This window comes from Sphaeramia orbicularis, chromosome 4, assembly GCF_902148855.1.
Source record: "Sphaeramia orbicularis chromosome 4, fSphaOr1.1, whole genome shotgun sequence".
Lineage (NCBI taxonomy): Eukaryota > Metazoa > Chordata > Actinopteri > Kurtiformes > Apogonidae > Sphaeramia > Sphaeramia orbicularis.
In genome coordinates, this window is record NC_043960.1 from 57580072 (window position 1) to 57606129 (window position 26058).

The 26058-nt window shown below is 40.5% G+C and overlaps 1 protein-coding gene across 1 annotated transcript in view; it reads left to right on the top strand.

Moving 5' to 3' along the window:
• The first annotated feature begins 5030 nt into the window (after positions 1-5030).
• The window catches only part of LOC115418533 (TSC22 domain family protein 2-like), a 35338-nt gene continuing 14310 nt past the window's right edge, over positions 5031-26058 (top strand). Inside the window, exon 1 of the mRNA XM_030133037.1 lies at positions 5031-7239. Coding sequence (XP_029988897.1) covers positions 5681-7239 — 1559 coding nt within the window. The 5' untranslated portion in view covers positions 5031-5680. The remainder of the gene's footprint in view (positions 7240-26058) is intronic.

Sequence of the window (26058 nt, forward strand, 5' to 3'; positions counted from 1 at the left end):
AAATACATTAGAGACCTTCTAGTCCAGTCTGAACCATCCAGACCACTCAGGTCATCTGGTGCAGGTCTGCTCTGTGTTCCCAAAGTCAGAACTAAACGTGGAGAATCAGCGTTCAGTTTCTATGCTCCGTATATCTGGAACAAACTACCAGAAAATATCAGGTCTGCTGAGAGTCTGAGTTCTTTTAAGTCCAGGTTAAAGACTCACCTGTTCACTGCTGCCGCTGAATAAAAGGCTTTTGACTTTTTAAATTTTATATTCTCTTTGAAACTCTGCACTGCAACTTTTACTTTAATATGTGTGTGTTTTTATTTTTATTTTTATTTTATTTTATTTTATTTTATTTTGATTTTATGTGTTGTTTTCTTACTCGCTGTTTTTAATCACCTTTTATATGTTTCTTTTATAATGTTTGAAATGTGTTTCTTTTTGTTTCTTTTATTTCAATGTCCTGTGTGAAGCACCTTGAATTGCCTTGTTGCTGAAATGTGCTATACAAATAAACTTGCTTTGCCTTGCATTGCCTTGCCTTACAGTAGGTGTGTTCTACAGTCGGTGTGTTCTACAGTTAGTGTGTTCTACACTCAGTGTGTTCTACAGTAGGTGTGTGCTACAGTCGGTGTGTTCTACAGTTAGTGTGTTCTACAGTTAGTGTGTCCTACAGTCAGTGTGTTCTACAGTCAGTGTGTTCTACAGTAGGTCTGTTCTACAGTCGGTGTGTTCTACAGTCGGTGTGTTCTACAGTAGGTCTGTTCTACAGTCAGTGTGTTCTACAGTCGGTGTGTTCTACAGTCGGTGTGTTCTACAGTAGGTCTGTTCTACAGTCAGTGTGTTCTACAGTCGGTGTGTTCCACAGTAGGTCTGTTCTACAGTCAGTGTGTTCTACAGTCTGTGTGTTCTACAGTAGGTCTGTTCTACAGTTAGTGTGTTCTACAGTAGGAGTGTTCTACAGTAGGTGTGTTCTACAGTCGGTGTGTTCTACAGTTAGTGTGTTCTACACTCACTGTGTTCTACAGTAGGTGTGTTCTACAGTCGGTGTGTTCTACACTCAGTGTGTTCTACAGTCGGTGTGTTCTACACTCAGTGTGTTCTACAGTCGGTGTGTTCTACAGTCAGTGTGTTCTACTGTCGGTGTGTTCTACAGTCAGTGTGTTCTATTGTCAGTGTACAACACACCGACTGTAGAACACACTTTCTTTCAGCTGTAACTCTTTTGTTTCCTAATATTATGATGAGGTCATTAAATTATCTGACTCATATGATGTCATGTGTCAGCAGTAGCAGGAACAACAGGAACCTGGATGGAGAACAGCTGTGGAAGGTCCTAAACTGGATTCCATTGCTCATGGGTTCCATCTTGTGTTCATAACTGTTTACTACAGGTTAATGCTGTTGTTGAGGCTCCAGGTGTCATAACCACAGTCTGACACAGGTGGTGCACTAGAGCTACAGGGGACACAAGGGTCTGTCCAAGGAGGACAGGAACAACCAAAGCCTTAGGCCACAGGAGGCAAACATAAGGCCTGAGGACTAGAAACAGACCCCACCAAAGTGTCCAAACCGGTCCACCAGAGGGTCCAAACCGGTCCACCAAAGGGTCCAAACTGGTCCACCAGAGGGTCCAAACCAGTCCACCAAAGGGTCCAAACCGGTCCCTGGGATGAATGTGTGAAATACAAAATTACACTGAAGATATTAACCCTTAAAGACCCAAACGTCCACCTTTAACCCTTGAAGACCCTTAAAGACCCAAACGTCCACCTTTAACCCTTGAAGACCCTTAAAGATCCAAATGTCCACCTTTAACCCTTAAAGACCCAAACGTCCACCTTTAACCCTTGAAGACCCTTAAAGATCCAAATGTCCACCTTTAACCCTTAAAGACCCAAACGTCCACCTTTAACCCTTGAAGACCCTTAAAGATCCAAATGTCCACCTTTAACCCTTAAAGACCCAAACACCCACCTTTAACCCTTAAAGACCCAAACGTCCACCTTTAACCCATAAAGACCCAAACGTCCACCTCTAACCCTTAAAGACTCAAATGTCCACCTTTAACTCTTGAAGACCCTTAAAGATTCAAATGTCCCCCTTTAACCCTTAAAGACCCAGATGTCCACCTTTAACCCTTAAAGACCCAAACATCCACCTTTAATCCTTAAAGACCCAAACGTCCACCTTTAACCCTTTAAGACCCAAACGTCCACCTTTAACCCTTTAAGACCCAAACGTCCACCTTTAACCCTTAAAGACCCAGACATCCACCTTTAAGCCTTAAAGACCCAAACATCCACCTTTAACCCTTAAAGACCCAAACGTCCACCTTTAACCCTTAAAGACCCAAACGTCCACCTTTAACCCTTAAAGACCCAAACATCCACCTTTAACCCTTTAAGACCCAAACGTCCACCTTTAACCCTTAAAGACCCAAACGTCCACCTTTAACCCTTAAAGACCCAAACGTCCACCTTTAACCCTTAAAGACCCAAACATCCACCTTTAACCCTTAAAGACCCAAACATCCACCTTTAACCCTTAAAGACCCAAACATCCACCTTTAACCCTTAAAGACCCAAACGTCCACCTTTAACCCTTAAAGACCCAAACATCCACCTTTAACCCTTAAAGACCCAAACATCCACCTCTAACCCTTAAAACAGAGGGGACATATGTGTTTTCCACGTGACTATCTGTAAACAGGTGTTCTCTCGTGTCCTCACCTTTCTATGATCTGTGGTCAGATTTTTCATCTTAGACTGAACATCAGTTTATAAGTGACACCATAAACATCACAGTGGTGTTCTCTTTTTTCCTTACAGTGGATCATTTTTTGGGCTGTTGCACCTCTGGGCCACTGCAATAAATGAAGGAGATGTCAAAGAGTTTTCACCTGATTCTAAAATACATGTTAGATGGAGATTATATTACAGGACAGGGCAGCACATCACGGGAAAGTTGTAATGAGGACAAAGATGAAAATGTGCCACGTGTTCCTGATACAACTCAGGCTCAAGTCAGGAACTGTCAGGGACGTCAACAAGCCTTCATGTAAAAATGTGCAAACCTTTCACAGTTTAATGATACAATGAAGAATGTTTGCAGAAATATACAAACACACACTGGATGGAGAAAAACAGACCCCAAACTATCATCACTCAGTAGTTTTTAAGGCCCATTATCTAATCGTCCTGCATAACTGATGCCAATCCCACTTATGACATGAATGACCTGTTTTTGTGCCGCGTGTTTATCTTGTGACAAAAGCAGTGTCAAAAACCACTGATGGCCTTTACTGATGCAATAACTTCTGGACAGTTGAGCAATAATGTGAAATAATGACGGTATGAAGTCATCAGTGCAGTGTGATTTGAGTTAAAGTGTCAGATTACTGCTGAAAACCTCTGTGTGAGTGACAACAGGACTGTCTTTACAGATTTGTGGTCATTAGTACGAGGCCCATACGTTGTGTGTATTTCTGTTAGTGTTCAGCACAGGAGTACAGTGTAAGCATACATGACATTTTTGACATTGTTTTGAAATAGGATTACCAATAGTATAAGGAAGAATTACACCTTAAAAGCTACAGATGTAACTGAGTGAATTTAGATAAGCTTTAAGAGCAGGTCTCAGAAATGAAACAACAGAGATACAGTTCCTTAGTTTGGACATGTGTTCTGTCCTGACGTCCAAACTGTCTGTACTGGCTGAACCTTGAACTGAGAGTGGCAGCTGGACAACACAGTATAAAGCTTAACAAGGGAAATGATGAACTATGAAGGAAATCAAACAAGAACAAAGAAAAATCACAGCTTTTCCTGGTTGAATTTAATGATGATCCAGATATATTTAGTGTTGATTTATTAATTAAGGTATTTAATCACTTAGACTGCAGTTGCTCTTTATTTTTATTTATTTATTTATTTATTTGCATGTAATAAAAACAGCAAAAGAAAAACAACAACATTCAAACAAGTAACAAGATTCTACAGGAGAGGTTAGAAGCCAAAAAAAAAAGGCTTATATGAATACCTCCCCCAAAATGAACAATACACAACAAATAATTAAAAATACAATATAACTGAATTAATAAACTAAAGTAAAAACAATAAAAATGCAATCCACATTACAAATCATCAAGTACAAATCAGATGATATACAGCCTTACATTTTTTCATGAATTAAAGTCCTTTTCAGATGCTTTTTAAACAGTGATAAAGTAGATGTTGATTGAAGTTCAGGCCTTAGATTATTCCACAGATTTGGTCCACGATATTTCAGAGAATACTGACAGACAGAAATTTGGCAGTACGGAAGAGAAATTTGCTTGAATATCGTGTAGAATAGTTGTGAATAACAGAAGAGAACATAAAGAAATGAGAATTTTTTTTATTCAGATTCTAATTTTGCTGGCAAATTTGCAGAGATTATTTGTTTTTAGTATCACAAGATGAAAACATAGAAGGAGGTTTAGTTTTAAACAGCAAAGGGTTTGGACTAATATGAAGCAAATGTGTGTTTGTGTTGTGGGTGTCAGGATGTGGAATTCTTTGGCAGTGGAAGAGAAGAGCTGTACAAATATTTTTCAGTTTAAGAGGTTGTATAAGGACAGAATAGAGAAGCTTTATAAAAGCATGTAATGGAATAATTTGATTTATGGATTTTGGATTTGTTTTATTTTCACTGACTATTATGTAAACTGTTTTTTCTGTAATAGCTGTAACAGTAACGTATCTGATGGAAGCAGATGTTTGAAGAAAGGGGCAGGTATTAGAAGTGTTCTTCATCCTGCTATTTCCAATCTTTTAGATTAGAATGAATAATAAATAAAATGAAATAATTATAAAAAATATAAAAAATAATATAGATATAAAAATCTATCTATCTATCTATCTATCTATCTATCTATCTATCTATCTATCTATCTATCTATCTATCTATCTATCTATCTATCTATCTATCTATCTAAATTTTACCCACATACCCAGGATGCACTGCGCTCTTGCCATCTTGTCAGTGGTTTAGTTGCTGGTTGAGGTAGAAGAGCGGCAGGCAGGAGTGAGCTCTGTTAGCTCACAGTTAGCCCATTGCCGCTGTGGTAAAGTATTATCTGTCAGCTAGCTGCTAGTAGCAGCTGCCAAAAGTGAGCTGTTCACAAAGCAGGAGACGAAACTTCAGTGACTTTGAGACTTTTTCCTGTGCCTACTGCTGGATTATACATTTATTGTGGAACTCTCAGGGGTTTGTTTACATCATGAAGTCGCAGATGCTGGTACCAAGGTAGGGGAAGTGGCTAACGTTAGCTACACAGCTACTGGTTGAGAACCACATCCATAGCTGAGTGTGTTGAGACCGGCTCTGCCTCAGACTAAAGTACCGGTGGAAGCTGCTCTACACGGACTGGAACCGGGGCCTGTTTCCGACAGGCCGACCAGTGGTGGAGGAGGCCGGTGGAGGGGAGCGCTTTTCGTCTGGTGTGGGTTGTGACTACACCACGGAACATTTGTGGAGTTTCGGAGGGTCTGGCCTCGGTGGGGACTCTTTAGTCCGCTAAGATGAACAGGAACTGTGTGGAAATGACCTCTGACGGGACGTGTCTGTGTCACATCCGTCAGTTGTGAATTACTGTGAAGTTTCATAGTTTCACCAGGACATAGACAGACCCTACTTTCATGCTGTGAACATGTCGAAAATGCCTGCGAAGAAGAAAAGTTGTTTCCAGATCACGAGTGTGACCCAAGCTCAGGTGGCGGCCAGTAGCATCACAGACGACACCGAGAGTCTGGAGGACCCGGATGAGTCCCGGACGGAGGACGTGTCTTCAGAAATATTTGACGTTTCCCGAGCCGACCAGGGTGTGTGTGAGCGGAGTTCATCTGAGGAGACTTTAAACACCGGGGTAGAGCAGCAGGAGGTCCAGGCGGCCCCCACAGGTCCCACCAACGGGGGACCTGCATCTAAAAGTACAGGCACTGGTCGGACCACCCCACATAGTTTAGGAGGAAATGTGCCTGTCCCAGGTCCAGCCTTTGTCCCCAGTCCAGTCCCCACTCTGTCCAGTAGTGTCTGTCCCACAGCTCCAGTCAGCAGCAGTTGTAGTTCCCGTTTCAGGGTGATTAAGCTTGACCATGGCACTGGAGAACCCTTCAGACGGGGCCGATGGACATGTACTGATTTTTACGAGAGAGATTCAGATTCAAGTAGAACTGTGGACAGCATTAAACCAAATGTAAGTCATGATCCCACTGTGGATGGGGACAGTGGGCTGGGGACCACCTGTAACTCTGTGGTTACTTCTAGTGCTTTTTCTGCACAGGCTGTGGACAACACTGTAGAAAGTGGACACTTAGTCACACAGCCCAACCCTTCAGAGCCTCTGCAACAAAGCTACAGGTTGATTCCTCAAATAGGGAGTGTAACAAGTGCCTTCCAGCCAACAGGGTATGCAACGACAGCATCACAGAAACCACAGGCCAACATAAAGCAGCCTGTTGCTCCTCAGACTTTTATGTCCAACAGTCTCAATGGTGTCCAACAAGGTGCCGTGCAGCAGAAGTCTCCTGTTGTGCCTCCTGCCACACAGGCTCAGGAGTATGCCTACTCTACTCATACTATTGGTTTGTCATCTGGCCAGCATTTTGGTTCAAGCACTCAGAACTTTCCTGTGACATCTGTTTCTGTGGGGCCCCCGACCAGCCAGGGACCCTCCCCTCTAGTCACCTCTGCTGGTCCTGGAGGCCAAGGACGGGGCATTTCTGCTCAGGTCGGGGATGGAGCCTTAGCACCAGGTCTCCACTTGCAAGTGACCAATCCCCCAGTTTTAGCCCCCATCCTACCAGGAAGTGGCCAACAGCAGCCTGCCAGCCAGACCCAACCCTTAGGAGGCTTAAGTGTTGCTCCTGTACCTTGTGTCACCACCACCCACAGCAGTGTCCAGAATGTGCCTGCCACAGTGCCCAGTACCAACAACATCCCCATGGGTTTGCCAAGTCTGATGCCTGGTACGGTAGGACTTGTCCGGCCCCAGGGGGCCCACAGTGGGGCCACAACAGGTCATCCCAGCGTCAGTAACCAGACAGAAGATAGAGGGCAGAAGTCTGATCTCCTACCTCAGTCCAGTGCTGGTGTGGTGCCAGGGAAAGACAGTGTAAAGCCTTTCATCACTGAGCGTCTCACTCTGCCTGCTCCTGCTGTCAACACCCTGTTTGGCATTCCCATTAGCATGGATGGAGATGACGACAGGTAAGAGAGCAGATACATGGGATGAGTCAGTAGTAATAGTAATTAAATATTTGTCACCACTTCTTATTTCACTGTGGGCTTTTTGTCTGCATGAATCCTGGATGAAAAGAAACTGTAGTACACTGAAGAATTTACTTGGTGTGTTTTTGTGGAGTTTGCCCTCATTCTACAGCAGTGCAGCCAGATGATTTGTATTAAACGAACAATAAAACACAAATAGTAGCTACCGTTTTGGAGCCCTGTTTGACCAAAGTTGTACACTCTGATGTTTTAAGGATAAGTAGAATAAGGAAACAGCAAAAACTTTGCCCTTTCTTGACCATAAATAAGCAGCCTACAGAAGAGTGAATTTCAGGAGGTCCCTTTAAACATCTGAAGCTCTGTGTGTTAAGCCTCCTTTAAACCACCGAGCCTTTTTGGGTTGGGGGGGGGTATTAGGCACTAGGTTAAGTTCCACAGCAGCAGTAGCTCTGTATTGCAGCCGAGAAGGGAGTAAGTTCCCAAACAGAGGTGTCAGTTTTTCTTCTCATGTCCAGAATGCACCCCTGGGCAGTGGTCTGAACCCACAGTATGAACTGGTATATGAATATAAGTGTTCAGAGTTCAAACTCTTTACTGACCTGCAGTAGCCTTGTCATGTTCACACTAGCTGCACTGCTGTAGGACTGTTGGATGGCCTGTGAACAGCTGAGCCCCCACTCTACTGTTCTAAGCAGGACCGATAGAGAGGTGATCTTTACAGAGGATGATGCAGAGGATGAGTTCACATACACATGCATGGGCCTCGTCTTCGCCTAATCCTCATTGTTTATTAGTGTCAACCATTCTACAGTTTTTATTATGAGTGTTACAGCCAGAGGTGGAGGGAGAGCTGTGTAGTGACCAGACTTTTATCAGCAGATAATTTTGGAGTTAAATCACTGTTTACTATGAGAGAGAGCGAGAGAGAGAGAATGAGAAAGAGAGAGAGAATGAGAAAGACAGAGACACACAGAATGAGAAAGACAGAGAGAGAGAGAGAGAGAGAGAGACAGACAGAGAGACACAGAGACAGACAGAATGAGAGACAGACAGAGAGACTGAGAGACAGAGAGAGAGAGAGACAGAATGAGAGAGAGAGAAAGACAGAGACAGAATGAGAGACACAGAGAGATACACACACAGAATGAGAGAGAGAGAGAGAGACACACACACACACACACACACAAAATGACAGAATAGACGAGGTGACATCATTCTGTGTATCTGTGGTGATTGTGCCAGTGATGGAGGACAGACACACCTTTGGTTATGACAGTGTGGACAGAAGCCTGTGTCTGTGATGTCCCTTACATGTCCACACTATATCACCACTACTGTGTGTGCCGTCTGTTTGTTCATATAGGTACAACCTGCCTTTTGACCTGTCCACATCCATGTTGACTCTACAACTGGACTGAGTGTTTATGTTGACCTGTTAGGAACACTGTTGGGCAAATTACTCTAAAAAAAAAAAGTAATTAGTTATAATTACTAGTTACTTTCCCAAAAACGTAGTTGAATTAGTAACTGAATTACTCCTTCATAAATGTAATTAGTTGCATTACTTTTTTGAAAACCCTTCAAATATGTAAAAGAAAACTGATTTTTGAGTGTGTTTCAGGGGTCAGTTACACAGAGTAGAACAGTGTAGACGGTACTTCATTTAACTACATATTTATTAGAGTGTGAACAAAATTAAAGACATTATCCCTGAAATAATGAAGCAGTGTCATCCTTGGTGGGGTCTAGTGCCTCTCCTTCTGATCCTTTGGCAAATTTGAGTTAATGACAACAAGTGATCGAACTTTTGTGTCTTGAGGGGACTTCTGTCTGATAATATTAGTCCTGTCTCAGAGGAAATACTCATTCAGATGGAACTCATGTTCCCACTAAACGGAACTTCTTAACCATGACTTTGGTAAGGCTGGGGTCCACCAGGGCCCAGCTTTTCCACCCCATAAGGGGATCTGCATTTATGGAAGAAGATGCTCCTTCAGTTAATCCAGCATCTGCACTTTTTTCAGTCATTCCTCCCTGATACAGCGGTAAATGTCTTCAGTCCAGTCAGTCAGACTCACTGATAACTCCTCACCTAAATTAGCTGACAACCCCTCCCCATAAGTTAGCTGATAACCCCTCCCCATAAATTAGCTGATAACCCCCCCCCCCCCCCCCCCCCCCCCCAAGTTAGCTGCATTCAGGTGAATGTGGTGTGCTGTTGACAACTCAAACTCGTAGATGTCATTAGTCGTTCAGGTGAAGGCAGCGTGGACAACTCAGACTCATGGGCACACAGGTGACACATGAAGGCAGTGTGGGCAATTTGAATATAAGAACAACTCACTAACGAACCAGTTCTTATCATTCACTGAAAAGAGCTGTGCCTAAGACTCGACTCATTTGAGAATGTCAGACCTCTAGTGCCTGGCTGAGCCAGGACAGATAACAGCTTATAGATATGAGTGCAAAGTAACACACCACATTTCAGTAACGGTAACAGTGTTGTAACGTTTCAAATAGTAATTAATTAGATTACCTGTTACTGGAAAACAATAACGGCATTAGTAACGCTGTTATTTTTAATCCTGTTATTCCCAACACTGGTTTGGAATGTTGGAAACTCCTCCTTCATCATTGTTAGAACAGGGATATAGAAGGGATACAGCTCATACTAGGGCTATGGGATTAATCAATTTAAAATCAAAGTTGGATTTTTTAATTAGGATGATTTTTGAAAAAGGGAAATCTGTTTGACTCTGGGCTACCGTAGGCTCCTCCTCCTAACTGTGAGAGCGGTCTTTCATGGAAGTCCGTGTAATGACCACAGACCTTAAATGGGCCTTTGAGTGCTATATCATACACTGTATTTTTAAATGACAGGGTCAGATCAAAGTCAACATCAGTGTCCAAAATTAAAGTTTCTCTTATCATTTCTCAAAGAGGTTCATTTTTTAGCTCAAGAGCTCTATTTTATGGAACTGTTTACAAATTTCAGTATCAGTTGTATTGTACATGGGCCCATGTCCTGTTCAATAGTGTCTGTTTAAACTAAACTTCTGTCCATGTTTAATACATGTATGAACAGGTCTCAGTCAGGGATGTGACAGTACTCAGGAAAACTGTTACATATTTGAGTCCTTTTTAGATTTCATTTTATAATGATTATATCTTTGTCTTTCTTTCTACAAGTGATACTAAAATTTTGTAAACAGTTCCTTAAAATACAGTTCTTAAGTCAAGTCTGCCCCAGGACAACTGTGGTTACAGATGTATTTTACCACCACCAGAGGGGGAATGTGAGAGCAAATGAATAATGGGTCAAGAATGTAAAGCGCTTTGGGTGCCTAGAAAAGCACTGTAGAAACCTAATCCATTATTATTATTATTATTAATATTATTATTATTATTATTATTATTATTATTAATAATAATAATAATAATAATAATAATAATAATAATAATAATAATAATAAATGAGTCTCTTTGATAAATGATAGGTGGAACTTTAATGTATGACACTGATGTTGACTTTGGTTGGATCTGGTCCTCACAGTTTCATAAAAGTATTGCTCCTGTCAGAGGTATATTGTTCCATACACATGCTAAGCTTTTCAGTAGAATCTTTTCTAACTATCATTGTTACCTCCGCCAAGGAGGTTATGTTTTTGCCAGGGTTTGTTTGTTTGTCTGTCCGTTAGTGTGTAACATAACTCAAAAAGTTATGGACAGATTTGGATGAAATTTTCAGGGTTTGTTGGAAATGGGATAAGGAAGAAATGATTAAATTTTGGTAGTGATTGGGGGTGGGGGGGGCCCACGTTTGTCTGTCCGTTAGTGTGCAACATAACTCAAAAAGTTACGGACAGATTTGGATGAAATTTTCAGGGTTTGTTGGAAATGGGATAAGGAAGAAATGATTAAATTTTGGTGGTGATCGGGGGTGGGGGGGCCCACGGGGGGGCCCACTGATCAGCCTTGGCGGAGGTCTGCGCTCTCCGAGTGCTTCTAGTTTGGTTCTGTTTTGAATGCATTGTGGGGGTGGGGTTTGAAGATGAGAATGATTTTCTCTCAGCTTGGAATGGTTAACATCTCTGCTCAGCATGTAGCATCTCCGCCAAAGTGAAGATGCCCTTGGGTCAAATAGCTTTCCTTCAATAGAAGCACTTAATCATTCACTCAGTTCCTTTTCCCAGGACACACTAACCTCCTCTTGCACTGTCAACTCTACATTTGGAATATTAATCATAAGCAATCAATACAACTTTGTCAAGCAGCAGCAGTGAACATACTGTATGTGTGTGTGTATATATATATATATATATATATATATATTAATAACATTAATATGATTAATGTAAATGCATAAAGGTGATTCATGCCAGAAGTCATATGAACACAGTGCTATATCTTCTGCTGTATATGTTGAGTCAAACTGCCCTTTTGATTTGAGGGAAATTTTTGATGTTTAGTTATGCTAGAGAAAGGTGCACTCAGAGCAGAAGAGCCTTTTAGAGGAAGGGCTTATGATAGTTGATAGGCTGCACATTGGTGTATAATTTCATCACCTTTATATACATATATTTGTGTAGTATAAATGTGCCCATTTTGGTGACCTTACAGTCACCTTTTGTGGATGAACTTGTTTTTTCTCTTCCACCGTTTGGCTGCTGTTTTACTCCACACGCCTTCAGTTGTGTGTGGTTACAGTAAAGGCATTTGACTTCTGTCCTGAGCTAAAGAAAGATGCCTCCAAATAGCACTGGAGACAGATGAATTACAGTTTAGTAATAGTTATTATCAATACACATTAGTATTTGGCACCTGCATACCCCCATTAGTTACATCATGGTAGTCACAGTCATCTCTGCTGTAAAAGAATGCAAAGGTAAAGGTTATTATTCCCAGTTAGTGCAGTGATTTAAACCAAAAGCCTTCTAGTCTAAAGTATGATTTTATAAACTTTACTTTCCCATTTCCAAAACTCAGGCCAAACAAAAAATGTGTGTGTGGAAAATAATATACTAATAGAAATATGAGTACAAGTTTTCTAAGAAGGAAAGCAAACACTGTGTTTGACTGTTTTTTGTCATTTGTCAGGTTTGATAGCTCTAACTGTTGACATTTTGAAAGTTGAGAGGTTAAGTATTTTACAGGACTATCACTGTGTTTTTGAGCTTTTCACATAAACACGCGTGGAGACTTGCATGTTTTCCGAAGGAAATCTCCATCTATTCCCTCGTATTGTTAGTCATGCTTGTTTCACTACCTGCTAAAAGTATTTGCACTGTAGCTCCTCCTGTTTTACCCCTCAGCATTTTAACACATAAAGGGAGGGCGTAGGAATATGTGATGATGGGAAATTCAGTTTGGGGTTGGCTGTGTGTGTGTGTGTGTGTGTGTGTGTGTGTGTGTGTGGTGAGAATTGTCATTTGGTTGCTATAGTGCAGTGTTTTTTGACCTTGGGGCTGGTACCCCACATGGGGTCTCCTGAAATTTCTAGTAATAAAAAATATATGATGGGTTGAGAGAGACAATCCTAATACATAAAAAACATGACAAACTCTGAAGCTGAAACTGAAGCACTGTGGTACTGTTTATCTTTCAAATGTTCATTGTGGTCAGTTTCAGATGCTGCAGCTCTTTCATAATTCATAGTTCGAGTTACTGTTTATTCAGTATAAATTGTCAGCCTTGTAAATACAACCTGGACTGACTGTACATATCCTGACTAAGGAAAATCCAATTCTTACTTAGTGCAGTAATCTACACCTGGCTTTTCTGCCTCCGTCCATAATAACATACATTACATAGCCTAAATGTTGTCTAAAATTAACATTTATTTGCAACATAGTATACATACTAACCCTTACATGATTAAAAACACATTCATTTCAGCAAAAAAAAAATTGTCTCCGTTTTGAAAGTCTGGGGTCGCCAGAAATTTGTGATGTTAAAATGGGGTCGTGAACCAAAAACATTGGGAACCACTGCTGTAGTGACTGATAGCTGATCTTCCTGAACTTCAGGGGGCACACTGTGGGGTTCAGAATGGCTGTAGTTGTGGAAGGGGCTGGGTCTACCGCCCATGCACACAGGTCTACACCAGCTCTGCCTTTGGGCTGGACCACTGGCCTCTGTCCACTCTGTCCACTCTGTCTCAGTCCAAATGGCTGTCTTTGGCTTTGTCTCTCACCTTTTTAACACACCGTCTGCCTACCATTTATTGCTTGGCATTCAAACATCATCTTTTTTTGCTTATTACTGCTGCCGTCTTCTTTTTTTGTGGTTGTTGAATAGAGATGTGAATCTGAACCAGCCTCATGATTCAAATGGTTTATTTTTCACTCGTCAGTGTGACCATATATCTGTGATGCATCTTTATGGTTCCATTTGTGACACTTTCTCATGTATGATATAGACTATGATGCATTGAAACGGTCTATGTTGGTCTGCCATGGTCTTACAATGAACTAGAAATGCTGTGGAGAGCAGAGTCCTAATCATGTAGCTAACAATATAAAATCTAGAGGTGCTCTGTGTGTTTTTATCCCAATGACAGAAACTGGTCCATGATTACTATGATTCCACTCAGACTCTCACTGTAGTAGTGTAACTCTCGCCCTGATCGTTCATCTTATATGGAAAATAGTAACTTCACAGCTGAGAACTTAGTTCTAGCAAAAAGGAAGATATTGACAGAATATAATACATCCATGAGATGAAGCAGAAGGTCAAAACAGAACACGTATGAAGGTAGATTTGTTTTTTTATTATTTAATCAAAAGGAAAGTTGCCTGAACCAAAAAGAATATTTTCAATCAAAAAAAACTTCAGTTTGATCAAAAAAATCTTTTCAAAGAAAAAACGTTTGAATGCAAAAAAAATTGAAATCTGAAAAATTGCATTTGCACACGTTTTTCTTTGATTAAAAAGGGTTTTTTTTTGATTGAAGTGAAGTTTTTTTTTAATTGAAATTTTTTTTTGGTTAAGGCAACTTTCCTTTCAATTAAATAATAAAGAAACAAATCTACGTTCATAAACACGCAGACATTTGAAATAGAAGTACCACCATAACAGGGACACCTTGGCTGCCTATTACTGTGCTTTTGTAAAATTATGAATGCCTCAGTAATAAATGTTATAATATCATATAGTACTAAACTAAAATGAAATCACATGGTATTGTGGTGGTGTGCAGCTGTAAAGCTAGCTGTTTGCATAAAATGACTTTGCGATGGGAATGTCCACCGTGGCTCAACAGATGGTGAAACCCTGGTTTTCAAATGATCAAATGAATCCTTTGCTCTGAAGACGTCAACAGACACAGGCCTGAGTGTCTTAAAAGCCTTGGAGCCAGTGTATTAGGCAGAAGTGGAGGAACAGGGTGTGTCAGACAGCAGGGGGCATAGTCTGTCTGACATCCTGGATAAAACAGATGACAAGACACATCACAGGAACATCACATGACCCTTCTGAGGAAGGCTACAGGTGTTTTTTAATCTGACAGTAAAACAAACAAGAAATCATTAAGTAAGTAAGTAAATTTTATTTATAGAGCACTTTTCACAGACAGAGTCACAAAGTGCTTTATCAATTCAAATCAGAATCAAATTAATTATATTAACACATTATATTCTCAGTAGACAGTGTGAACCTGATCAGAGAGTGTTACCTTTGTGAAGACTCATTTAAAAGAACCCCTCAGACCCAAATAGAGAACCTTCTGACAGGTCCCTGTTACCAGGCTGTACTTGCTATGTGGGGGGGTGTAATGTTCCAGTCTGTGTCGCATCAAGAGTTGGGAATGTAACAATAATGTGATGATTACTTTGTCACTGAGAATATGTTAGGAAGATATATCTGTCAACCCTATTAATACTTTGCCAACTAGGCATTTGTGTAAAATGATTAGTAAATGTTCTTTGTTTGTTTTTTTAATCAGTTGGCACCAACACTGTGTAACAGGCTGTGTGTGAATTAAATGTGATTAGTCATGTAAATGGACATGCACGTTGATCAATAAACACACAGGGCAGTGTATGGTGTGCTGTTTGAAGGGGTGCAAATAACAGTTACTAACTTTGTTGATTAATTTGATGGCTTTTTTTGTAATTAAGTAATTTGTTTCAGTAAATGTTTAAAAATGACCAGATGTCAAACAAAAGAGATGACATTTTTTTGAGGAAAGAAACTGATAAAAAGGAAAAATGATAATACCACTATGTTACCGGTCAAAAACCAAAGTTTTTTTTCCCTCTCCCTACTGGTGAAAATAAAAAGAATAAAGCTGAATAAGAACAAAATAAAAATAAAAAAGCACTAAAAATAAGCAACTGATGAGAACCTTCTGGGGTGACTTATTTTTCTCAAAATATTACTCAAATGGATTGATTGATAATCAGTATAGAGCTTCTTCATTTCCTTGCACAGATAAAGTGTGAAACTCTTTTTGTGTGGAGCTTGCAGTTCCACTAAACAGATGTCTGGTCATGGTATTAGAACCTATTTTCAACATTATTCACTACACTATTTTAGCAAACAGTTTCATTCATCATGTCTTTCTCAAACTGTTTCTATAATCAACTCCATGTTGTGTGCCTTGTATTTATAATCCCTCCTCATATTTAATGTTAGATGTTCTGATGTAAATTTCAGGAAGTTGGAAAAGTTTATAAGTGTATGTTTGAGACTTCTACTTTATGACAGTCAGATTTAACACATTTTAGATGGTGGTGTATTGTCTGACCATGGTACAAATCTGTTTTATTAATTAATAATAACTAATGCTGATTACGAAGTTACACTGATGTACAAAAAAATCACTTCCTATAAAGCAGCACAAAGAGGTCTAAGATAAAAGAAAAGCCTAGTCGGTTGTGGGTCAAAACACTGAGCCTGTTTATGTGACCATAAAAGTCTGATATCTGGAAGTACCCGGATAATTGTAATAATCAGATTGAATGCATTTATGTGCACTTCAGAAATGCGATAATCGTAAACTCTGGTTTAGACGTTCCAGTCCATTATCAGATTTCTTTCAGAGTACATACGTATGTTGTGATGGTAGACTTACACTTCCTGTTATTGTCTTCTGCTCACATTTGACTATGTAACTTCTGTTCTTTACTGTTTTTAATAGTGTTTACACGTGCAGATGCAAAAGAACTAAATAAATCTGATTAACCTGTATATAAGAAGGAAGACATCGGAGTATTGGGGAGAAGTCAAGGTGTGCTGATCTGATTTGTTATAATCAGATAAAGCCGATCAGATGATCCTGTTTACATGATCAATAATAATCTGATAACTGCAGACATCAGATACTGATGGAAGTATATGTGAGGATGTAAACGGGCTCAGTGTTAATGTGATTCAAAAGTTCAGTAATAATGTCCTCGTGCAAAGTCGACTTTGAAGCTGAGCGCAGATCAGAGTTAAGACTGTGGTCATCAGAAAGGGTTGACTGGACGTCTTTTGGACTAGAAGAACCCTCATATCAGCTGACGCTTTAGAATACTTGGAGTTGTGTGATGGCGTCATTCAGTCTGTCAGAGTGGAGGGGTTCAGTACCTGGACCCCCCCAAAGCCTGAGAGGGCTGAACAGTGACTAATGAGGAAGTGTGCAGAGCATGGCAGGCAGCTGCATGTGACTCATCCATTCTGTGTCTGTACTGGGCCTGGCCTCACTGGGGACTGCTTCAACTGTTTATGGGGTTTGGTTTTATCAGTGCAGTGGCATGAAATTATAGATTGACTGAGAAAGTTGAAGAAAAGTGAAACATGGTGAGATTTTAGGGTCGAGCTTACATTGATCTTCTTGACATGGATCCAGAATCATGGTTGATGCTCTGTTCATCCGTCTCCATCACAGTCTTGGCTCTGGCTCAGTCCAAAATCTGACAAAATAAGGCTCCGTTCACACTGTAAGTAGATGTGGCCCAATCCAATTTTTATACCCATATGTGACCTGGATCTGATCTGTTAAAGACAGTTGAAACAGCACAAAACTGACCCAGACCACTTTCATATGCGGTCCTAAATCTGACTCAGACCACTTTCATATGTGGTCTTAAATCTGATACAGATCTGATATTTTCCAGTGGGACTTCAGTCTGAACGTCCAGGTCGCATTTATCCAACCTTTACGTCATTGAAATGCGACAAACGTCTCAGTTGTTCGTCCCAGGAGGAGCGGAGGAAAACCGTATTTCCTTCTGTAAACACTGTGTGTCTGCGTGGTCGCGTATTCCGTCAGGACCTCTTTTGTGCATGTGGGTCACTTCAGGGTCACATTCAGTTCAGACTCAAAACTGATAGAAGTTGCATTTAATGTAGAATAGGAACCAACACACAAAAAAATCAGATTCACCAAAAAAAATCCCCAAACCTGCTGTGTGAACATAGCCTTAGATTTAAGATGAAGTGTGTATCTGAAGCATGTCTGACCCTTTCTCCTCAGTATCAAAGTATTATTATTCATTGAAATTAAATTTTTACTGCCGTTTTTGTTCCATATACCACAGCAGAATCCAAGAGGTGTGAATAGTGATGGTTCATTTAATATGGGTGTATATTATGAAGGTAGTGCTTTATAGTAAAACTGGAGACACTGACACTGACATTGCTCATCTTACTGTACAATGGAAGCTTGGAGTTCCTCCATATGTACTGTAATAAGTGTACTATTGAAGTCTAAAGAATGTCAGAATGTCAGTTTGGAAATGAAACCTTGTCCCCTTGTCCAGGTGGAACAGTAGATGTACTGTAGGTGAACTGAAGCACCATCCGCTCTCAACACCATCCAAGGTCACATTTACTCTGGAAGTCCATCGAACATCTGAGGCACACAAAGCTCATTCTTCTGCTTACTTTTTTCCTCGCTTGCAGTTCAGAGAGACGTACGTTTAGTAAGAACCCTGGTTTCCTGCTTTACTTAGATGTCCGCTTTCACATTGTGTCAAACACTTGTTTTCTTCTTTTTTTAAATGCACTTCATCTTGTATGCCTTTCATTCGACATAGAATCATTATGCCCTTCTTACCTCAACTCTGCTAAATAGCAGGTTTTTGTGAAGTAGCAGAGGTGAGTCATTGTAGCTGCATACACTGATAACACTTTAGTCAGACTAAACTGCAGCTATGAACACATGGTGCCCAACACATCACTGAATCAGGCCCAAGCTGTTCTAGGTGCTTCAACACGTTCTTTGTTTCACCCACTGAGACCATCTAGACCATACTGTCCAACTACCTTCAACTAATACTGATATACGGTAGTAATAGTGTAATATACAGTATACTAATAGGAATATCAAATACTGGTTATTTTCATTATTCAAACCCCCATCTCTGAGCTGCATCTGAAGCCACACTTATTGATTGCTTACTTAAGTGTTTTTCAACCTTGGGGTCAAGACCCCACATGGGGTCACCTGGAATTCAAATTGGGTCGTCTGAAATTTCTAGTAATTGATTAAAGAAAACCAAAAAACGTACTAATAAAAATCTGTGTTGAGTTGACAGAGCCAATCCCAAACTGTGAGTGTGAAACTGAAGCACTGTGGTTCTGTTTATCTGTCAAATGTTCATTGTGGTCGGTTTCAGATGCCACAGCTCTTTCATAATTCATAGTTTGAGTTCTTGTTTGTTCAGTATTAATTGTCAGCCTTGTAAATCCAAGCTGGACCGACTGTACATATCCTGACCAAGGAAAATCCAATTCTCCCTTTGTGCAGTAATCTACACCTGGCTTTTCTGCCTCCGTCCAGAATAATATACATTATATAGACTAAATGTCCTCTAAAATTAACCTGGGTTTGAAACATAGTATAGAAAACTATTACAGGATCAAAAACAAATTAATTTTAGAAAAAAAAAAGTCTCTGTTTTGAATATCTGGGGTCGACAGAAATGTGTAATGTTGAAGTGGGGTCAGGAGTAAAACAGGTTGGAACCAGTGGGTTAGTTCCTCAGTAATAAAAAAAAAACATCTATAATTATCTGAATTATTCTCATACTACTGCTCAAACAGAACATCTTTCTGCCTTTTTAACAAGTGGTTATCCAGCACAAGCCAAACAGACCCTCTGGTCAGCACCTTGGAGTCATGTGATGACTGGTTCATACTGAACTTTCACACAAATGTGCAACTGAATTCTGAATTCTTCATATGAATCAGCTACTGAGTTTTAGAAGTTGTCAGGTATTGGATTTGAAAGGATTCTTTCTTTCTTTCTTTCTTTCTTAGATGACAGCTGGTACATTACATTTGACTAGTCTATTAAAAATCTATACATTATATTGCAAATTTTGGAATGTAATTTCACATTGTGATATGTTTTTTTTTTTTACCAACATTCTTTTTATTATTTTCACAACATGACAAGAAAACACAATTACATATGTTGAACAAACAAATCAAAGCAATCCCACTGTGTGTGTGTGTCTGTATGTGTGTGTGTGTGTTCTCTCCATGTAAAGTAAATAAATATATCGGATACCGGCCGATATATCAGATAACGTCTTTTTTTTTTTTAGCTCCCAATATTGGTATTGGCATTGACCCCAAAAATCCCATATTGGCCGGGCTCTAGTCCAGTAACTAATATGTCAGAGGTCACTGGGCCAGCGTCATGCTTTAGGAACCAGTTGTACACTTTATTGAAGAGGTTGGGTCATGAGCCCGGCTAAGTGAAGCCAGTACAGTGGGTTTGGAGCTTCATACTGATGCTATTAACTGCCACCACACTGAAGGAACCTCCTCATGTTCTGAATATTACTGACTCGTTACTGTTTATGGTAACAATTATGTGTAACTGGACAGAAATGAACACCTCTGTGTATGAGAATGCACATGTAGGTGTGACATAGTTCCAGGTCATCTGTCACTGACTCCATCTTTGATGTCCTAGGCTGCCTAGAACACTACTACTGCCTTAACTGTGGCCCTTCACTGTGGAGGGTTTTCAACTTCAGTCAGTTATCCCATCACATACATCCTGTAGCTTTGTCTCCTGGGTGGGAACGGTTGTCTGTGGTGGTTAGCTGCATAACTGGTGGAGCCTTCCCTATGATGGTCGTGTCCCCGCGCAGAGGGTCATGTCTAGGGATGGGAATCGTTAAGAATTTAACGATTCCGATTCCATTATCGATATTGCTTATCGATCCAATTCCTTAGCGATTCTCATTGGGTAAGGGAATAAAAGAGTACAAACGGATGTGTTTGCATTAACTGTCTTTTATATTTCCATCTGCACAGAAAATATAACATATACAGTATGTACAAATAATAACAGATGACACTGGCCCAGTCCGGGGTTGTGTGTGTGTGTGTATGTGTGTGTGCAGTGAAAGTGAAAGTGAAACTAAAGATGCTTTACTAATTCCTCTATTGCCGCATTTCTACTTCGTGGAACCGGTTCGACTCGGCTTGGCTTGTCTCCCGTTGCTGTGCGCCTCATTTCCTTTCCCTTCTTACCTTCGGAAACTTGTATTTGAGGAGTTACGGCATTTGTTGCCCGCACCGGAACCGGCCCGGCGTTCACTCTTCCGCTACATTCACAAGCGTTGCTAAGTATCGAATACGTGACATTCCTGTAAATGATTCACATGCTGTGGACAAATGTTTGAGGATATTGGAGGGATTCCACCCTTTTGAAGATATGGAAGCTTTGACAGTATTCCAAGTAAGTGGACCTGGTGTCGTCTTTTTAGACTGTTTCTGCCTCAACGCCATGTTGGCTACGTTCTGACCAAAACAATGCAGCGTACGTGTGACGTCATCGCGCATGCACAACGAAGGCGGAATCGATAAGCGGAATCGATAAGCAGAATCGTTAAGCAGGCAGGCAAACAATTCCAAGGAATCGAGCTACTGGGAACCGGTTCTCAAAAAAGAACTGGTTCTCGATTCCCATCCCTAGTCGTGTCCCCGCGCAGAAGGTTGTGTCCCCATGCATTGGGTCGTGTCCCGTGGCACTCACTCCTGTCACCATGAAGTGCATTGAGAGGCTGGTGATGAGGCACTTGAGGCAGACCATGGAAGTGGCTGAGGACTCTGACCATACAGGCAGAACCGGTCCACAGCTGAGCCCATCTCTGCTGTGACCCACCAGACCATCTGTCACCTGGGGAATAAGGACTCCTATGTGTAGTTGTTGTGTCTGGACTTCAGTTCTGCATTTAACGCCATCATCCCACAGAAACTGGTGTCCAAGCAACACTAGGAGCTAGGGATGTCACCATACCAAAAATTCAGTAGTCGATACCAATACCACTAAAATCACACAATGCTTGATACCAAAGTCAATACCACAGCAAAAAAAACAAAACAAAAAAAAAAAAAAAACCAAAAGAATCCTAAGAACCTATAAACTTAAACAGAACTCCTTCCAGTATTTCCATCTAAATGAATCTTGCTGTTTCCTCTAACTCTCATCTGTTCCACTGTCAGTCACAGTTTACTGCTTTGAATGCACACACCTGATTGGCTGAGTGGGATCATGTGGGATGGTTCTACATACATGTAACTGGTCTGTGTGTTTCCTCACCTACTCCACCTTAAGCTTCACCTGTTCAAATAGATGCACGCTTTTATTTAATATATTTCAGGGTTATCATGCATATCTAACGTGTGAGTGGCCTGTGTGTGCTGGCAGGATGTCGGACAGTGTCCTTTCCCCAGGGTTTGAGGTCACTGGCTCCTCATGTGGGGTTACGGGTTAGTTCCACCTGTGACCCTGCAACAACTCTTCCTTTTACATCAACTATAATGTTGGACCATTATGTTTCTTTAGTTCGGCTGTGGTGCGACGTTCTAATCCTGCTGCATTTACACCCTTAGTCACTGTCTCCCACTCCATATTTTTCCACTCATTATTTATACCAGAGGAAAGACAGTCACACAGATGACCTCAGCTCACCTCCACCTCCAATACAAGAAAATCAGTTCCACAGGTGGTGAAATTCTTCCTCTTTGATATTGTTGGTATATTCCCCATTGTTATTTGGACAAATGTGAAAACATACCATGTATTTCTACTAGGGCTGCACGATTAATTGATTTTAAATCCAAACTGGATTATTTAATGAGGACAATGTTTAAAAAAGAGTAATAGTCAAATCGAATTTTATCTCTCGGGTCTCCAGGCCACGCGCCTCCGGGCTACCGTAGGCTTCTACTCCGGGCTTCCGTAGGCTTCTCCTCCGGGCTATCGTAGGCTCCTCCTCTGGGGTACCGTATGGTCCTCCTCCTCTGGGCTACCTTAGACACCTCCTCTGGGCAACCTTAGGCTCCTCCTCTGAGCTACCATAGGCTCCTCCTCCTGGCTACCGTAGGCTCCTCCTCCAGGATACCATAGGCTCCTCCTTGGCTCTGGATGGAGTTATATGAGACACACAGATGCATCATGGTGGTTCACGTCCACATCACATGGGTTTCACTAACGTTGTGCAGTGGAGTCACGGCTGACAGACAAACAGATGAGTTTCATCCTAAAAACAACTGGGTTTGGCTTTTTCCCAAATGACCGAGTCCAACCAGCAGTCATTTGGTAAATGACCCCCCCGTTCTGGAAGTCTGGAGGAGGATCTAAAACGGGCATTTCCTCTTGCATATTTTGTTCTAGATTTTTTTTAACCCAGTGTTTATGTTCAGTAGTGACTTAATCAGACTGTTGTTGTTCACATTTTAGTAGGTTTATGTTCTTGACACATGTTGCAAAATTGCACAAACTATTTAAATTTAAAATGTTCTGGAAGGTTCTTTGGGTAAATTGTCTGTTTTATTTCTTTTTTAGGGTTGTGTTTTACAGAGGGAAATTGTTTGGTTGCACTGTTCAGAAACTGGCGAATTAAAAAAGATCAGTGTAAAGGATTGGGATCAAATCGAGATCGTGATTTTATTTTTAAAAATTGTGATATGATATTTTTGCTGTGTCACCCTTTCCTATTTTAATTAATGTCAAGCTTGAGCCACATCTAGGCAAAATAATGAAAATGTACAAAAGAACTAAATTAGAAAAGAACTGCATTTTTTTCCATTGTTTATCTGTTAAGTCTTGTATATTTTTGTAGTGTCTTTTATGAATAATTTAAAACCAAAAATAAACCCTGTTTTTTTCCCTTCAACTGTGACTGTAACAAAAATCAGCCTGTAAACATTCATTTGACATTTGCTGTGACAGCTACTGATACCATTACCATGACAGTGTTTATCAGTTTTGATTATGTTTCCCACTTCTGTATTTTGACAGAAATATTGTTAAATAAGTCTTTACATTAAGTTGTTTTTACATTGCAATGATTTTGCAAAAAAAAAAGCCTAAAATTGTCCATATCATTTTTATGTATTTTCTAAAACATCTACCCCTCATATAGTAAGATTGAACATGACTGTTTACAGTTGACAGTCAGGCTGAATATTTCTGAAGTCTGTGTACTGTTTCAAAGGTATTCATGAGATTATCATATTATTTTTGTTCTTTTTAATTGGAAGGATCATAAATGCCCTAGTTTCTTCTCCTTTGAGATTGCTCACTTTTTTTCAGTGTCATAACAGACGTGCAAAGGCCAACAGTGGAAGTGCTGCAGGGCTTCTCTGAAGAGTCAGAGTAGGAGGTTTATGTCTAAACTGTAAATCTGATTGACATAAAACCCCTGAGGTTAAGTGTGCAGTATGTGTACACGTGGTATGTATGTTTCCATCACGTTTGTACTGTATCCAGATAACAGGTTGTATTTGCCTTTTAGAGGTGAACTGACTCCACCTTACGCTGTAATCTTTCTACTCTTTACATTTTCAAACACGCAGGACTTCATTTGACTATAGACTCAAGTATTTGCCTGGAGCAACAATAACTAGTTCAAACTTCTCTGCACAACCAAATTTGTTGCAACATCACAAACATTAGCTGCTAAACTTGTAAATAGGACTGATTTTCAGGATAATTAGGCCCGAGCCCAGACATACATGTCGGCGAGGGCCTATTAAAATCGCATGGATCCGTTTTTTTTTTTTTTTTTTTTCTCTCGCCACTTTGCACGCAAATTTGACCTCCTGAACATTAACGAAAAGTCAATTTTATTTGACCAAAAATTCAAGCCTGGTGAAAAATTATTTTATTTGAAGTCGCCAAGAAAAAATATTGCAAAATGACTCGGTAGCGCCCCCTCAAAAATCAAAATACATTACGCGGATGGGAGCCCTCCCCAAATTTTTTTCATCATACAAACATGAAACTTCGTACAGACATAGCTCATGGTAGGACAAGTAAAAAATTACATTGTGGCCACGCCCTAAACCCAACAGGAAGTCAGCCATATTGGATGGAAGTGTGGACGTCTAAAATCCCACCCCTCATACTTTCATCATCTCCTCCAAGGGTTCACATCCAATTTGGACCAAACTGGGTGAAGATCACCTACACACATGTGTGATCAAAAGTTACCATTTACATTTTTGATCAAATGTTGGGAGTGGCTGTGATGACCTCACAATGAAGCGGCGATGTTTAGAAGTATAAAAGTGTGTATATCTCACACATACAGTGTCAGATTGAGTTGGACCTATGTAACATTTGTGCGGAATGACAACCTGAACACGATGATATGTCACTCGTATAATTGGATCGTAAAATGGCTCTCTCACGCCCCCTACAGTTTTTGAATGGGAGTGAAAAATTTTTTTTGACGTAAGCAAAAAAAATTTGGCACACACATCCCTCATGCCAAACTGAGCCAAAAAGCCAATGAGGACACACCCCTATTTACAATCGTGTTGCCATGACAACACCAAAACTGTGCCCTTCAAATGAATGGGATTTTGGTACGACTCTATTGCTGAAAAACTCTTTGTGTTCCACTAATGGTACACAGACTGAAAATTACACTGTGGAAAAGTAGAATTTTCCAGCAAGAAGAGTTTTCAAAATATTGAAAATTGACTTGGCCACGCCCCCTCAAAACATGAACATACATTGCGCGGATGGGAACCCACCAAAAAAAAATTCCACGGTGATAGATTAAACTTGGTCCAGACATAGCCCATGGTAGGACAAGTAAAAAATTATTTTATGGCCCCACCCTAAACCCAACAGGAAGTCGGCCATATTGGGTGGAAGTGTGGACCTCTAAAATCCCAGCCCTCATACTTTCATCATCTCCTCCTAGGGTTTACATCCAATTTGGACCAAACTGGGTGAAGATCACCTACACACATGTGTGATCAAAAGTTATCACCCACATTTTTGATCAAATGTTGGGCGTGGCTTTGATGAGGTCGCAATGAAGTGATCATTTTCAAAAGTATGACACTATGCTTATCTCGCAGAATGTCGGATCCAGCCCACAATACAGTGTCCTCTCACTGTCTGTGGTCTCGGCGGTCGAATGGGGAGGCGGTCGCGTGGGAGGGCGAGGGCCTTAACACCGCTTGCAGTTTTAATTTAACTTAATTTTAATTCTGGTCATAAACATATTTACTTTATTTCTGGAAATAAAACGTGGAAGTCAGTTCAGACCTGGGTCTCCAACAGTGCCCATGGTCAACTTAAACAAAGGTGGATAAATTCCGTTTCTGGTTTCTATTGTTGATGCCTGTTAAATATAATGTATATTTATACATCTTTATGTTCTAGATTATAATGTCTGAAATTCCCCACACTTCCAGCATAGACTACATATTTCAGTAGAACAGGTGCTAAAATATCCAAAAACCACCACCACAGACCATTGAGGGTAAATCCTTACGTTCACTTTTCAATTTGGTGTCATTCTGTTGTCTTTAGACATTTATTATTTG